The sequence below is a fragment of the Barbus barbus genome, assembly GCF_936440315.1.
Source record: "Barbus barbus genome assembly, chromosome: 47".
In the NCBI taxonomy this organism is placed as follows: domain Eukaryota; kingdom Metazoa; phylum Chordata; class Actinopteri; order Cypriniformes; family Cyprinidae; genus Barbus; species Barbus barbus.
Genome location: NC_136725.1, coordinates 21,291,863 through 21,309,612, shown reverse-complemented (window position 1 = coordinate 21,309,612; position 17,750 = coordinate 21,291,863). Strand labels below are relative to the sequence as shown.

The 17,750-nt window shown below is 36.1% G+C and overlaps 1 protein-coding gene across 1 annotated transcript in view; it reads left to right on the top strand.

Moving 5' to 3' along the window:
* Window positions 1-17,750, top strand: part of LOC306866083 (zinc finger SWIM domain-containing protein 6) — a 75,314-nt gene that overhangs the window by 38,713 nt on the left and 18,851 nt on the right. Inside the window, exons 2-7 of the mRNA XM_079411088.1 lie at window positions 1,305-1,661; window positions 3,356-3,504; window positions 4,941-5,091; window positions 15,096-15,275; window positions 16,595-16,771; window positions 17,011-17,157. Of these exons, the coding sequence (XP_079267214.1) occupies window positions 1,305-1,661; window positions 3,356-3,504; window positions 4,941-5,091; window positions 15,096-15,275; window positions 16,595-16,771; window positions 17,011-17,157 (1,161 nt within the window). The remainder of the gene's footprint in view (window positions 1-1,304; window positions 1,662-3,355; window positions 3,505-4,940; window positions 5,092-15,095; window positions 15,276-16,594; window positions 16,772-17,010; window positions 17,158-17,750) is intronic.

Here is a 17,750-nt window from a genome sequence, read left to right as displayed (position 1 = left end):
ATTTCTTTAATTTAATTTTTAATTTTTTAATTTTGTTTTTAATTGATATCATTTTTTTTATTTTTTAGATTTTATATATTTATATTTTATGTATATAAAGATGTATTTTTTATTTCTTAATCTTATTTTATTTAGAATTCATATGTATTTTATTTGGTTTTTAAATTGATTTTACAAGTACTTTTTTATTTTATTTTTAATTTTTCTCTACATTAATGTTTTTATGACATTTTTGTAATAACTATAAGCAGTGGGATTAATGAAAACAGTATTTTATAAATTATTAATATATTTTATTTTTGAATTTAATTAATTGTATGTTTTGTTGTTTTTATTCATTTATTTTTGGACAATCTACTTGGCAAGCAGTAGGACAAATGAAAACAATAGAACAAAGGCTTAAATTAAGTACTTAAGTGCTTAAATATTGGAAGCAGCCCGAGCAGGAAGTGAAGTCGGCCGTAGACGGGCACATTTGAACTCCCTGGGCGTTGGGCAGCTGAGACGCGCTCATTAATGTCTGCTTTACTTCCTAGTAAATGTACGATTCTCCGCCTCTTTTGGATCAACACTTCAAATAATATTCAAATTAGCATCTGTATTATTCAGTCTTGCCTTTGTAGTGGCACACGCCAGTCACCGAGCAGCTCCGCCCACTTTGCCCGCCCAACACACACACACACACACACACACACATCTGTTCACCACTCATAGACTGAAACTTCCTCATTCTCTCTCCCGCTTTTACATTCTGCCTGTATCCATTTTCACTTCACCATAACATTTAATATTGAATGGTTGCTAAGGTGTTCTGCTTGGTTGCTTTTATTTTAAATTATTTATTTGATTTTATTTTTAAAGTTTTTATTTTATCTTTCCATAAAATAAATTTTATACATGTTTTATCTTGTTTTGTTTTCTTATGTTTTTTTTAATACATATTTAGTATTTTTTAAAATATTTTTAAAGTATTTATTTTTGCCTTTATTTAGTTTTTAGTTTTAAATTAAGTTTGTAAGCATTTTGTGTTTTTATTCGGTTTTATAATTTTTTATTTTTATTTTTTTTTAATGTTTTTGTTTATTTATTTATTTAATCCACTACACTACAGGAAAACTGATCAGTTTGGAAAAATAAAGTCTGATCATTTAAAATGCTGAATATTTATAAATGAAGCATCAAAGCTCTTGGAGAAAATATAGTCAGAAAACATTTATGGAATTTTCTGGACTGTCTAAAGAGTTGAAAAAATATAGCATACACCGTATCCAAAATGTAACTCTTTCTTTCTCTCTGTCTCTCAGGTTTCCATTTGAGCGGCACAGTAACAGAACCGGCCACGTCGTCAGAACCCGAGACGGTGTGCAGCGTAGCCATTAGCTTCGACCGCTGCAAGATTACCTCCGTAACGTGCGGCTGCGGAAACAAGGACATCTTCTACTGCGCCCATGTGGTGGCGCTGTCCCTGTACCGCGTACGGCGACCCGAGCAGGTCAAACTTCACCTCCCCATCTCAGAGACTCTATTTCAGATGAACAGGGACCAGTTGCAGAAGTTTGTGCAGTATCTGATCACCGTCCACCACACGGAAGTGCTGCCCACGGCCCAGAAACTGGCCGACGAGATTCTCTCCCAGAACTCAGAGATCAATCAAGTGCACGGTGAGGTCCGGCTGCGTCCGAGGAGTGTGCTTGAAGCACCCTTGATATCAAGAGCATTACTGCTTGACGTTCCTACTGTCTATCAGAGCTAACTACCAGAACTGGGCTTAAACTTTCATAGTTTCTATTTATATAATATCATATTCTTATACTATAACAGACTGATTGTTTAAAATTGTTATATTTATAAAACAAATCTAAAAATAAATGAAACAAAAAATATTTAGCTTATATATATATATATATAAAATAAACGTTTTTGTAGAATATGGCCTCCTTAAAAGAATTGTTATAGTTATATATATATATATATATATATATATATATATATATATATATATATATATATATATATATATATATATATATATATATATATATATATATATATATAATTATTTTAAGGAGGCCATATTCTACAAAAATGTTTATTTTTTTTATTTTCAATTTAGTTTTTTTATTTACTATATTGAGATTAAAAGACATTGTTTTGTTTGGATTTCCTGGATGCTTTTTGTTATAACATCAAAGGCCCATATTCCGCATTTTGTAGCTTTTTTTATTGAGATTTATAATAAAATATTTTCTGCATTTATTTTATTTATTATTCTTACAAAATTAAAATATTTGTTATTTATATTATTTTTATATTATTTATATTTTTTTATTTATTTATTATGTTGAGCTTAAAATATATCATAGTGGCCATATATTATTCTTGATTCATTTATTTATTTATTTCCTTTTTTTTACTTTATTTTGTTATTAATTAAATTATTTATTTATTATACATAACCATTTTCTCACCCTCTGTCTATCCTTAGAATTCAACAAGCTGTTTTTCTGCCGCACCTTTCAGATTCCTGTTTTCTGTTCTGATTATCCAGACTTGTGGGTTGCCTGTAAATGTAGTCACGAATGTAAAGTGTGGTATCACAAACATGAAGATAACGTCTTAAGACACTTTTGCAACTTCGTTTCTATAGATCTGCTGAAAATGGCAAACAAAATTCAAATTTCCATAACCGCACCCTTTAAAAATTAGTTGGCTGATTTTGTAAAGTGCACACAGATTAGTATTAGCACTGTTTCTAGGCTCTGCTGCGTCCTGGAGCTGTTGCTGTGAGTATCATACCCTGATGACATAAATCTAAAGGGAAAGAAAGACTCTTCTAGTCTCTCTTATCGTTTCGACATTAGGCACAATGGTCATATTATATTTCACTTTTGTCGGGAAAGGGAAATCTAAAGCGGATGTGCCAATTATAGGGGAAAAAAGCGTCAGCAAACAGCACATTGCAGAACAGGGGGGGAAAGGAAGTGCTTTCATCAGGCCGGGCCTGTGTGAGGTCACGGCTGGAATGCAGGAAGTTGGTTTGATGTGGCGTCTAATAAATCTTTACTATAGACCCTCAGCATTGTCGATGGCGCTTAAATCATCAGCCGTTGTTTGGGGTTTGAGGGGGTTTCCTTCTCGAACACCAGGGTGCTTCTGCATTGCATTAAGGCTCTGTGTCGATTGCACTAATTGCGTGGAAGAATTTTGGCTGATAAATAATCTCTGGTTTCGATTTTCCATGACTATAATCTGTAATGCCTCGTTTTATGGGCTTTATTTTGTGAAAGTCCCATTTGATCAACATAAGCATCACCATACTGTCTGCTGATCGCTTAATTGTGTGTTTCTAAATCAGGGGCCCCGGACCCCACGGCAGGGGCCAGCGTGGACGATGAGAACTGCTGGCATTTGGACGAGGAGCAGGTCCAGGAGCAGGTCAAACTCTTCCTGTCCCAGGGGGGATACCATGGCTCGGGCAAACAGCTCAATCTCCTCTTCTCAAAGGTGGGATGAAGCTCCAGGAGCCGCTCGTGATGATTTGAATAAAATGCAATGCTTCATGTCTGGATGGTCTCTAAAAAGGGATCCTAACCAGGCATGACGCAACCTTGAAAAAAAAAAAAAAAAAGTGTTCTGTTTGCAAATAAAATACTTTAAGCTACAAAATCAAGGCCAATCATTTCATGTTTAATGCAAAAGCCACACTACTGTTTAAAAGTTTGGGGTCAGTTGAAAGAAATTGATTATTTTATTCAGCAAAAATGCATTAATTTGAGAAAAAGTAACCTTTATTATAAACAAAAATGAGTGCTGTTCTTTTGAACTTTCTATTCATTAAAGAATCCTGACAAAGAAAATGTATCATGGTTTCCACAACATTATTAATCAACGCAACTGTTTTCTGATATATGGCACTGTTTTATATATTTTATATAATTTATAAAAATATATTATAATTACAAATATTTTATAAAATCTTTTGATTTAAAAATTATTTATTTGTTTAATAAATTTAAACGAGCTGTTTTTGCTGGTGCACTTTTCAAATATCTGTAAATTAATGACACTAATATATTTTAATTTATTTTATATTATTTCTTTATTATTTGATCAAATATGTATCATATTCTAATAAAATCAAAATAAATTAAATAAGGAATAGAATTACCTCAGGAATAAAAATTTGCTGCTATACGTATGTGACCCTGGACCACAAAACCAGTCATAAGGGTTAATTTTTCAAAATTGAAATTTCTACATCATCTGAAAGCTTTCATTGATGCATGGATAGGATCATATTTGGCTGAGATACAACTATTTGAAAATCTGGAATCTGAGGGAGCAAAAAAATCACATTATTGAGAAAATCTCCTTTAAAGTTGTTCAAATGAAGTTCTTAGCAAAGCATATTACTAATCAAAAATTAAGTTTTGATATATTTACAGTAGGAAATTTACAAAATATCTTCATGTAACATGATCTTTACTTAATATCCTAATGATTTTTGGCATAAAAAAAATATTTTTTTAATTTATATTTATTTAATTTAATTTATTTAATAATTTTGACCCATATAATGTATTTTTGGCTACTGCTACAAATATACCCCAGCGACATAAGACTGCTTTTGTGCTCCAGGGTCACATATGTGAGCAATATAATGGTTCCAGAACAGCAAAAAAAATATATAGTTCACAGTATTTGATTAATTAAATGCAGCCTTTGTGAGCAGAAGAGACTTACTTAAAAACAGTTTCTGGCAATGTTTATGTGTCTCAGAATGAAAATAAAATGTCTTGTCATGCACCACATTTCACGGTTGTGGCTAGTTTGAACAAAAAATCATTGTAGAGAGAGGATGTATCACTTTTAATCATGTCTGCTTTGGATACGGTATGCCTGTTCTTAAATCTTGCATGCGTGTACACATTTTCCTGCAGGTACGGGAGATGCTGAAGATGCGGGACTCGAACGGCGCTCGCATGCTAACACTAATCACAGAGCAGTTCATGGCCGACCCACGGCTGGCTCTGTGGAGGCAGCAGGGAACCACCATGACGGACAAATACCGGCAGCTGTGGGACGAGTTAGGTGAGGAAAAACACAAACAATACACTTTTTGCTTTTTCAGCACCAGAATTTCGTCTGAATCTTTTCTTTTCCCTTTTTTTTTGGATGCAAGACTTATTGTGTTAGATTGCATGTAGGTCATAAGTAGCATCTGAATGGGAACTGGTCGGTTGTGTTGTTTCTCTCAGTCTGCCATGTTTTTTGAGTCCGTCTTCACTGCACTCAGCGTCTGTGCGGATCTCCGTTTAAAATCCACCTGCGTCTCTGAGGACCGCCATTTAGAGGATGCTGCCGTTGCCAGATTGCATATTCGTAGCTTTTGCACTTGATCAATATTGCATATTCCTTTCCCACTTAAAACCCTCTCGGGTGTTTCCATCTAAAATATACTGTGGTAAGCACACGAGCCAACCCAAGCACTAGAAACGGGCGACGCACTTTAGGCCGTTTCCGAAGTGCTGCGTCCTGCTTCTATTGCTTCAATTACTGTAACTGGATCAAAACGCACAGAGCCAACAACAAATGTTGTTTTACTGCCATTCAATCCACCTAGAGTACTATATGTAAGGAATATATCATGTTTTTTCCGCCTTTCCTTCTCAATCTCCTGCTATCAGCAATATTGGAATGAAAGCGGTGAAAATTGGAAGGACGTGTAATCATTTTAATTGTGACTGGCTCGTCGCATCGTGTCAGCCTGCCAATTCTCAAATCCTGTGATGTTTCATCAATTTTGCCTTGGCACTCGGAGGCAGTGGGCACAATTGCTGGCGTCCAGGTCCCTGGGTGCCAAGCGCAGAAGCAGAGCGGGAGATAAGCAGTAGACCAATGGACCCTCAAATCAGACGTTCAAGCATTTGATGAGATAACTATGCAATTATGTGAACGCAACCGTTTCTAGCTACTCGAGCTTGATCTTGTGTGTCGAAATGTGGCCAAATGCAGTTGATAATGTGGTGCAAGTGCAATGTTCCTCCGTGTTTTTGCACTGGTGTTGTTGCATGCATTAGAGTAAACTAGTACTTCATCTACTGTGCATTGGCAAAGCTTATATAAAATAATTTAATTCGGCAAGGATGCATTAAATTGATCAAAAGTGAGAGAAAAGACATCTTCAAATGCTGTTCTTTTGTACTTTCTATTCATTAGATAAACTTTAAAAATCAGCATATATAAATCGGCACATTAGAATGATTTCTGAAGGATCATGTGACTCTGAAGACTGGAGAAATGATGCTGAAAATTCAGCTTTGCATCACAGGAATAAATTACATCTTACAATATATTCAAATGGAAAACAGTTATTTGAAATCTTAATAATATTTTACAATATTACTGTTTTAACGGTATTTTTGATTATATAAATGCAGTCTCAGTAAGCATAAGAGACTTTGTTCAAAACATTAAAAAACTTTAGCTCCCCCAAATGTTTTAAGTACTTGTGTAAAGTGTTTCTGTCCTCTGTTTGAAAGTTTCTGTCCTTGAAAGTTTCAAGGGCTGGAGTGTTCGAGGCTGATGCTTTTGTGTCCGAGCTGACGGTGTGACTACAAGGAATTTGCGGGGCTGAACAAGATTAGCGGGCGTTTGTGTGCAGTGAGGCCTTCTGTGTCACATTTTTGTTTGATGGAGGATGAGGAGAGGCCGCAGGAAGGGGAAGAGAGGCCCTTTGTGCCTCAAAGGGAAGTGGGCTGTTTAATGAGCGGCTCCTGGATGGGGGCTCCCAACCAACAGTAGTCCTACACCCTCATAATGTTGTATCCCACAGAATTTAAGGGAAAAGCAGTTTGCAATATGTACAGTAGGCTTGCTGCGATAGACGGTGTTGGCGGTGATACCGGTGTTAAGCTACAACACTGGTCACTTGCCCACCGCGGCACCGTCCCCCACCGTCGTTTAGATTTTTTTATAGTAATAAAATTAATTTAGTTCAGTTAGAGGACACTACAATTAAAATTGAAAGCGGCTGCTCAATGCAGCGCACCGAACGAACAACAGTCGCGCATGACAGATCAGATTTCATTTATCACCTGAGGAGAGTGAGTTGAGCTGACTGACAAGAAGACAAGACAATGGAGGAAGAGTTTCAAAACGAAATGTAAAAGTGCCTATTTTAAAAATATTTTGGATTTTGAAAAGCCTGTTGACTTCTGCCATTAATCTACGTGATAATGGAAGTTTTTTTTAAACATTTCTCATTTATTTGGTTCCACATTATTTGCTGAATTTTATTTTATTTAAACTGTGTATTTATTTTGCATTATTTTGCATCAAGGTGTATGTCGTCCGTGCCTCCAAACATTTTTATTAGTTTTGCTAATAAATGTTCTACGTTTCATAATTATTTGTTCCTCATTCTTTACTGATTTTTAGTTTTGTATACCTATTTAAACTTTGTGTAAGTTATTTGTTATTTTATATTAGGCATAGCATAGTGTATTTTTATTCATTATGTTAGTAAAAGTTTTTTGTTCTAGGTTGTATTTTGTTGTTGCTTGAATTGATTGAATTGATGCTTGAAAGTAAAATGCGCATGATGCTTTTATAAGCTATTTAAGCAAAGGACAGTGAGGGAAAGAGGGAAAACTCAAACGAACTAAAAGCAAACAACTGCTTGACGCCGAATTGCCGCTAATTTGAAAGTGAAAGTAAAACGCACACAGCGCTTATTTAAAACCAAAGGAAAGTGAGGAAAAGAGGGAAACGTCCCCCCACCACGGTGATACCGGTATTACCGGTGTTGTCACATGTCTATTAACCGGTGGGAAAATTTCCTCACCGTCACAACCCTAATGTACAGTGTTTCCCAGGTTTCTAGTCTTGTCTGGTCTGGTTTACAGATTAATTTGGCCAAGAACAGCCCACATAGACAGGAAGAGAACATATGATTGACATGTAAGACAAAGCAAGTTCTGCTTCATTGCTTTATATTTAGGAGATATTTGAAAACCAACGATACCACAATAATGGACAGAAGCAAGAAAATTAGAGGAAAATGTCTGTTTGTTTATTTTTATGATATTTAATTTATTATTATTATTATTATTACTACTATAACACCTTATAAAACCCTTTGAACCTACATATATCATTATATTATATTGTATTATATTATTAGTATCTTATAAAAGCCTTTGAACCTATTATGTTGTATTTTATATTATCATTTCTCAGCAAAAGAGCTTTATTATTATTATTATTATTGGGCCTATATTTTATTACATATTATTTTATAATTTATTATTATGACTATTATTATCATTAATATTATTATAATTTCTTAGCATATAAACCTTTGCACCCATTTCTTTAATTTAATTTATTTATTTTATTATTTTGCTTTTGCATCCTGAGTTCTTTGAGTTGTTTAAAGGCAAACTGTTTGGAGCTTTTTTTATGCTCTCATGATTTTATTTTTGTGTTTTTGGCAAACATTCTGTGGACGTGTTGACCGAGGCTGAGACTCGATCCAGATAAACGCCGGAGATGTCTCTTCCGGGTGAGCTCCGCCATTTTGAGAGCTCTTACACCCCTCAAGAACCCGTGAAGGGGCCCTGGTTCATTAAAAAGAGGAGGTGAGCGAGATCGGAGGGGCACATCGTCCCTCTCTCCCTCTCTCAGATGAATCATTACGCCTGTCAGGCCCTCTAAGCCCCGGCGTAATTGGAGAAGCCTTCGTTATGAAGGCTGCCCCCTCCTCTTCCTCCCTGACAGGCGCGATAATGCGAAGACTGTTTCATTAAATCCCGGACACTTAATCTGACACCGGCGGTCAGGTAGGCTGAGGATGAGGAGCGGAGGAGACGGCTGCCAGCGAGTGCGAGAGGGAGATTACAGCCCAGATTTATATGCTCGCCCCTCCCAGCATCCTTCACTCCGCTGCTTCCTTCATCCGTCTCTCGCTCCCTCTGCTGCGAGCGGGTCGCTTTTGTTGGGGGAACAAAGGCACGCTTGCATCAGGCAGGTCGCTTTTATTCATTATTTTCACAATTACGTTTGGTGCAGCTAGTGGCAGTCGCTCTGCTCGCCGTCGGCCCCATAGAAAACCCATACTGCTGGAGCAGTCGCAGTGTTCATGCTCTCATAATGACTGATCCTCACCAATCATGCTATACTAGTTGTTTGTTGTTGTGTGTAGGCCTGTCACGAGAACAACTTTTTGTTGTGTGATATATTGCCCCAGAAATAATTGCGATATTATTGTCATTTTAAGACCATTTTATGCCACTGAATATGTGACCCTGGAGCACAAAAGCAGTCTGAAGTCGCTGGGGTATATTTGTAGCAATAGCCAAAAATACATTGTATGGGTCAAAATTATCAATTTTTCTTTTATGCCAAAAACATTAGGATATTAAGTAAAGATCATGTTCCATCTATATAGTTTGTAAATTTCCTAACGTATATATATGAAAACTTAATTTGTGATTAGTAATATGCATTGCTAAGAACTTCATTTGGACAAAGGCGAGTTTTCTCAATATTTCAATTTTGAGATTTGAATTATTTATCCTAACAAACCATACATCAATGGAAAGCTTATTTATTCAAAAAATGTACCATAATGACCGATGGTTTTGTCATCCAGGGTCACATATGATCGTAATATAACAGCATAATAATGCAAGAACTTTCAAATGACAACAAACGCTCAATTCTTAAGAATATTTAGAGCTCGGAAATTAAGTATTAAAATATTAGATACTTTAAAAAACTTTAATAAATAGTAAATAAACATTTTCTCACAAAAAGTGCAAAGTAGAAAAAAGAAAAATGCACAAAGAACTCGTATGGAGATGTCTCCATCTACAGATATTTGCACACTATTGCTGAAAAACACAATCACTACTTAGCATTCAGATGTCCGTATGCACAAAGGCACAGATCCCTAAACAAGGCCATATCTACAGATTACATTTTTTTACAGATTAAACACTGATGTGTACAAGAAGCTGCAAAAGACAGGCGCAAGTGGAATGCAAAAAACTTGGTGACATTGATTTTTATGTAAATATAATGGGCTATATATTGCATCACCAAAAATTATTGAGGTCATGTTTATATATTGTGCAATAAATCGATGTATAAATTATCGCGACAGGCTTAGTTGTGTGCAACCAGTGAAGACATCGACATTGACATCTTATTATTTTACTGAGCATTATAGAAGAATGTGTAGACATTCAAGAACCAAGCATTATCGGTTCATGAAAATCTGATGTTATATTATTCTATATATTATTAAATATTATATATTGATGATGATGATGATGATGATTCCTATATTGTTATTTTCAATAATATATTATAAATTATTCCCCAGCAAAAACCTTAGCACTATTATATATTATATTATATTATATTATGGTCTGTAAATATAAATGCAAAAAAATAATGCATGGCTAGCTGTGCATTAAACTATTTTAATGCACTTCGTGTTGGGTAGCCCAGCTAGCTGTGCATTATCACTTACTTATATTATATATTGAAGATTATTATTTCTTCTTCTTTCCCATATGCTTATTTCCTATATGTTATAAAATATTATATATGGTGATTCCCCAGCAAACTTTAGCACCCGTATTATATTGTATTATATTATATTATATTCATTGGAGATGAAGATTATTTCTTCTTCTTATTATTATTATTATTATTATTATCATCATTATTATTATTTCCAGTATATTCTGAAATATTATGTATTAACTATGATTATTATTGTTTTTGATATATTATTTCACATTTTATTATATATTATAAATTATTTCCCAAAAAAACCTTTGCACCCATATATTATATTTTTGATATTACAGATTATATTGTATTATGTTACATTGTTATGATGTTTTATTATTATTTTATGATTATTTTGGTCGCCCCATAGAAAAGCCCGTATTGCTTGAGCATTTGCTATGTTTATGCATGTGTGTTTCTGAGAGAGTGGAACCATGGGATGCTTTGGGCTCGAGACAGGCGTGCTGACAGCAGGGATGAGATTTGGAGTGAAAGCTCAAATTAGGCCCGTGAAAGACACGGTCAGAGCGAAGGGGGAGGGCTGTGTGCGCGTGATTGTGTGCGTGTGTGGATGAATTTATTCAGCAAAGCTCAATATTGTTTTAATTAATCTGGGCACAGGGGCCTGTGTGCTGAAAGCGACTCCTTTTCATCTAGGTTATGTATGACGGAGGAGGCTGGAAATTAGGCCACGACTTCTCTCAGCTGACATAATTACACTAGCGAGCGCTAATCCTTCACATTGTCCAAACACAAAGCCGTATAGCCAGCAAGTTTAAGACAATGGCGGGCTAAATAGCCAATGGCGTCTTGATTAGCACGTAGCATGCTCCCCTCCCTCGCGTCGCACCTCACTTATTGTGATCTTGTCGTAATGAATTACAGCTGCTTTAAACATTTTTTGCTTTCAATCAGTGGTTTGCGAGAGATACTGGACGATATGCTCTCATGATGAGCTTTGGTTTAGCCATAACAACCACTTTGAGGTGTTTTATTATGTCTTCTTTGCTGTTGTTTGTGGTGTTTACTGTCTTGTTCGTTGCAGATCCGTTCGCGCCTTTCTAGGAATGGTAACCATAAGAAATTGGCCAGTTCTCGTTTCCACTTAATACATGTTTATACTGGAAGCAACCTTGTCTCGTAGTTCCTTGCACTGGAAGTGTCGAAGATGCCACCTAAGAATGTTCACTAACTAGTTATGGGCAAGTTATGGGCAACTGGAAAATGGGTGAATAACTTTTTTTGCCTGATGTAGACACGGTTTAATTTAGCAAGTCTTGGCGCTGTTTTAGTAGCATTTATTAGAAAAGAACTCCAGTATCTTTAACTGGAGTCATGAGTCATTCAAAAGAATCGACTCTAAGAATCATTCACTCACATATCAGACTTATCACATATCAGATGTTGTTTGTAAGGACATCGAATTTGATATCCTATTTTATTGAGAGCTTTAGTTTAATGTTACACAGGAGAATGCTGACGCTCATGAACTAAACATCATAAATTCATGAAAATCTGGTTTTCTGTAATATTTGATTGATTTCTAACCCTACTCCTGTCTTAGAAGCATTCAAGTCATTTATCATATATTATATTAATTTGTTGGCTGTTATAATAATAATATTTTTATTATTATTATTAATTTTTATCATTTTTTTATTTTATTATTTTATTTCCCAGCACAAAAAATGAACTATAATATATTTATTATTATTATTATTATTATTAATATTATTATTATTAATAGTAGTGGTATTTTGCAGCAAAAAACTTTGCACCTAATAATACAATATATTACATTTATTATACTTCGATGATATATTTGCACCCTGCCTCCTGCCTCTAAACTTCTCCTGGCATAGAGGCATTAAAGTCTCTGAGATTTGCATTTTTCAGATGTGCCGCTGCGTCCTGTGTTTGCATGTTCTATGGTGCATGTTTTCTCATCTCTTCCACGTCTGTTGTCCTTCATGCCCAAACAAAGAGCCGAGACTCGGTCCCATCCCCCCACGAGCCTCCCATCCTCCTCCAGATTTCCTCACATCTCTCCCTCCTGCTTTCCTTCTCTCTCTCCTCCTTTGTCTTCCACTCTTTTCTCTCACCGCTATCTAATTCCTCTCCTGCCATCATACATTTGTCTCTCCCGCTCGCTTCATTTCTCCCCCCTTCTCGTTGTTTTCTCCTTCGCCCCTCCTCCATCTCTAGCTCTCGTTCTCTCAGCTGGCTCTTGCAGGTATTCTCAGTATGTCACTGTGGAGCACTCTGGGAGTGATTAAACCATCATACACAATCCGTATAGCACAGCGCTCGCGTCAGGATCCATACATCACTGCCTAATGCAGCCAATGGGATGAATTAGAGGAGAAATGAACCTCAAGGGTTGCGGCTGCTCGGCGGTGACGTTCTGCAGCTTTGCCCTGTGAGGGACGTACGTGTATCGATCCGGAGCTTTATGCTCAACTTCTTTGTACCTTTGGCTTAAAAGAGGCCTGTATTTCAGGATGGATGTCATCTAACTTATTTTTATTACTTTTTTAAATCAGGGATTGTGAGCATTTGGTGTATTTATAGAGTAGAAACTCCACTCGCTGCCATCATTTTTGAGCAACCAACATATCAGTTGGACGGTTCATCATCAGATTACAGATTACTGCAATAAACAAAAGTGCTTTTCTCAAATGCATTTCTCAAGATTGACAGCAGCCTATTGTGTAGATGTTGCTCTATTATAGACTGATTTTTGACCAATTTTTTAGATTACCGGCCAATAATAATGCCAGCTTGCCCAATTAGAAGTGGTTTTCTCCTGTCAGTTCCCAAATCTACAGAAACGTTGGTCAACAGATGAGAAAAATGTTATAATCACAATTTAAATTATAATATATATATATATATATATATATATATATATATATTAGTAGTTAGTAATGTAATCCTTTCCATTACACATTCCAGGTAATAAAATCAGACTACTTTTAGATTACTTTTGAACTACATTGTGTATCACATTGATTTAAATAGGGTAATTTTGAACCCCCTAAATAATATATATATTTGGATAAAACGTCTGCTCAATGACTAAATATTTGAATAATGTATTTGAAATGCATTTGTTTCAAGTATACTACAAATATATTTACATATTTATGTACTTAAGAATATCCTGCACTTGTACTTTTACTATACTAAACTGGTATAATTAATTGTTAAATATTAATTGTTAGTCTGCTAAATTGGAACAACTAATTTTGTTCTTAATGCACTTTAATTGTGCAGAAGTAGTGCTGAATTCCAACTAAAGATATACTGAAGTATATTTGATTGTGCTAAAGTGGAACTACTGCAAGTATTCTTCAGGTGTACTTTAAATATCTTGCATTTAAAGACCAATATTATTCAGAGATCACGCAATCCTCATCAATAGTGACAATAAAACACATTTTAGGGCTTTATATTAAGAAATGTGCATTGTGCACAAGTAGTACTCCAAATAAAGTTTAATTATAATTTGTATATCTGTAAGTCTCGAGTGATATGTCAGTAAATGTGTTTATGTATACAAATATATTTATTTCATATGAAGTATCTATTACTTTTTTTTACTAGGGCCATACTGATATAAAAACACAGAGAAAGAATATATATTCCATTCATTATCAACAACATGAAGTGCATTAAACATTACATCAAAGTTTCCCAAAATAGACTTTGTGAAGAGAGTTCAATGTAAAGCTAATAATTAATTAAATCATAAAATTAAAATAAATATTTTTTAAATTACAACGATCAAAATAAAATGCTTAATAAAAACATGAACTATTATTTAGATTTATTGGCATGTCAAGTGACCGTGTGAATATATAATCAATAAAAAAGTAACTGTAGTCTGATTACGAGTATTTTAATGTAATGTAATCTAGTTATGTGTTCCAGATTACATTTAATCTCACAGATAGATAGATAGATAGATAGACAGACAGACAGACAGACAGATAGATAGATAAGTTTCATGTATAATGTTGTCATCATTAAATTGCATTGTAAAATTGCCAATCCAAAATTTGCAAATCCAAATTCTTTTCAATGTGCATAGAGCAGAAAGTTGCATCACAACAATATAAATCCAAAAATGATATCTGGTTATTCATCCAATCAAAAGGATTGCATTCAGTTCCTTGTCAACTTCAGTAAGCCCGAGCAAAAATACATGAAGCTGATTCTGAGAAATTGCTGTCATTAGTGACTCAGGATTATATGATTACCATCAAATTTAAAGCGGAGCATAAAGGAAACGATTTGACGAGCTCTCTGAGGTCGTTTGTCTGTGTTAAAGGTAACGGCGTTCAGTCGCGCAGTCAGCTGACCTATTTATCTGTTTGTCTGTCAGACATAATGAAGCTCTCTGTCTGTTTGTACAATATGAACCTCCCAGGCCGATTCGGAGGCTGTATGGTGAGGCCTACATCATCTATTTCCTTATTGCTTTGTGTTGACGGTCATGTCTTTCCCAGGTGCCTTGTGGATGTGTATCGTGCTGAACCCCCACTGTAAGCCGGAACAGAAGGCCGCTTGGCTCAGGCAGCTCAAGAAGTGGAACAGTGTGGACGTGTGTCCCTTGGAGGACGGTAACCACGGCAACGAGCTGCCCAATTTAACCAATGCTTTGCCTCAGGGTGCACACGGCAACCAAGGTAAGCGTGTGTGTGTGTGTCATGGTGGTGGGGGCAGAAATGGGGTATTTTAATCAACTGTGCCTCCGTGCGCCCCTTTTATTAGGCTTTGTGTGACTAATGGAATGCCCCTAATAACAGCGGTTCAGTACTTCCTCCCTGGCTTTTGTCCTTGCTGTGCTAATCATAATTCTGGGCGAAAGCAAGGGTTGGGGCGGGGAGAAATAGCTCCATTGAAACTTTTCGATTAGTCAGGTCTTTTATACCGAGGCGACAACGTCTGCAGAGATTTTATGATGTGTTTTGTTATAAATATTCATGCTCCAGACAGGTAATTGCAAAGGAATGACTTCCCCTTTTCCTAAGGCATGGGTATTTTGGGCATGAATGGGCTCTAGACTGGTTGGCACAGAGGTTGTATAGATTTAATTAGAGTTTTTAGTCTGGGATGCACTAAGGCTGGGTGATATAGCACATATTTATGAGATATTGTATGTTTCTGTTGACAAAGCAATGAATTAATCAACTCGGTGTGCTTCATTTGCTGTGTATAGACTGTTCAAAAGTTTGGTGTCAGTAATATATTTATTGTTAGAAGAACTGAATATGTTTATTCAGCAAGGATGCAAAAGAGACAGTAAAGATATTTATGATGTTTCTGTTCCAAATGAATACCAAATGAATTTTGAACTTTGTTCATCACAGAATACTGAAAAAAATAAAGTTCCACACAAATATGTATCAGCACAACTGTTCTCCGCATTGATAACAATAAGAAATGTTTCTTGAGCATATTAGAATGATTTCTGAAGGATCATGTGACACTGAAGACTGGAGTAATGAAGCTGAAAATTCAGCGCTGCATCACAGGAATAAATAATAAAATTACTGTTTTTACTGTTTTTTTTTATCAAATAAATGCTGCCTTGGTGAGCAAACGAGACTGACTTCTGCATACAAGACCCCAAACTTTTGAACTGACTGTCTGATTCAATGATTCATTTGTGTTATCACTCAGAAATGTTTACAGAAGTCCCTGCATCACATAGTTTACTCACTAAATATTATCAAAAGGCTTGATATAATAATTTCTTATAGCTAGATCACCCAGCCCATGTAATGCCATCTTGCAGCGGTCATGTCGGTATCTGCACCACCTGTGAATGACAGTTCAGCTCGCTGCACTAATCTACGGACTTATTTCCGAAGGTTTTACCGTTTGCCCCTGACTGACAGGCCCCCAGGGGCCTCGCTCTCAGAGCTAGCATTGAGAATGACAGAGCAATTTCCTTTCCCTTTTCCCTGTCTCTCCTCCTCCTCCTCCTCTTCTTCGTCCTCAGATTCGGGCACCCGGCCCCACCGGACGGTTTTCACGCGAGCCATCGAGGCATGCGATCTCCACTGGCAAGACAGCCACTTACAGCACATTATCAACGACGACCTCTACACCAACTACTGTTACCATGACAACACTGAAAATTCGCTCTTTGACTCTCGCGGCTGGCCCCTGTGGCACGGTGAGCGGCTCGGCCGGAAAAAGACGTTTGTTTGACTCGCCTCTTTGTGTTATGCAGTCTATAGCATTAAAAAAAAAGCAATGAATGGAGGCTTTATTGGGAGCGAGAACAAGAGTTTCTAACAAAATGAAAGGCATTTTTATTTTCTGTCCTGCTGGCCTTTTGCGTGCGGGTGAATATGTTTCTATTGTGCCCATCTGAGGTTTGTTAAAGGATTTTTTGGGGGGTTTCTATCACAGAACACGTCCCTACGGCCTGTGCCAGGGTAGATGCACTGAGATCTCACGGTTACCCACGGGAAGCACTGCGATTGGCCATCGCCATCGTCAACACCCTGCGCCGGCAGCAGCAGAAACAGCTGGAGCTCTTCCGAAACCACAAGAAAGGTGAGTTAAAAACTGTATTTCTGGTCGAATTGGTTTCTTGCTGCTAAAAATGAACATTTGGTAGAGGAAAGCGTTTGTTTATAAGTTGCAGCAGTGCATGATCATTTCTTACATTAGTGCAATGGCAGCACTGTTTTCCATGCACCGTTTATTATTTTCGTTATATATGGGAGGAGACAAATCTTATAGAATGATGTAATGCCTCAGATGAACTTGCTAACATTCGACTACTACCATGGCTACATTTCCAAAAACGTTTGCATTAGCACCAATGGTCTCTATGATCAACTTAGCTCATAATGCTTTTGGGAAAGGCAGCCCAGGTCTGAGTTATTAATGGTATTTGATGCATCGCATCACTGCTTATTTGCATAGTAGGGCAAAATTTATATCACGATATAGATCTCTTCATTTCGGTCGATACGATATAATTCTGATATCAATACGAACTATATTTTTAAAAAGCCTCATAAAAACTGCCACGAATGGCCGCAACATGTTAAAAGTTGAAAAATAAATGAAAAAATTTAAAATAAATTTGCCAAGTCTACGAAACCTCCTCCTTTAAAACTATATATTTTATAAAAAAAAAA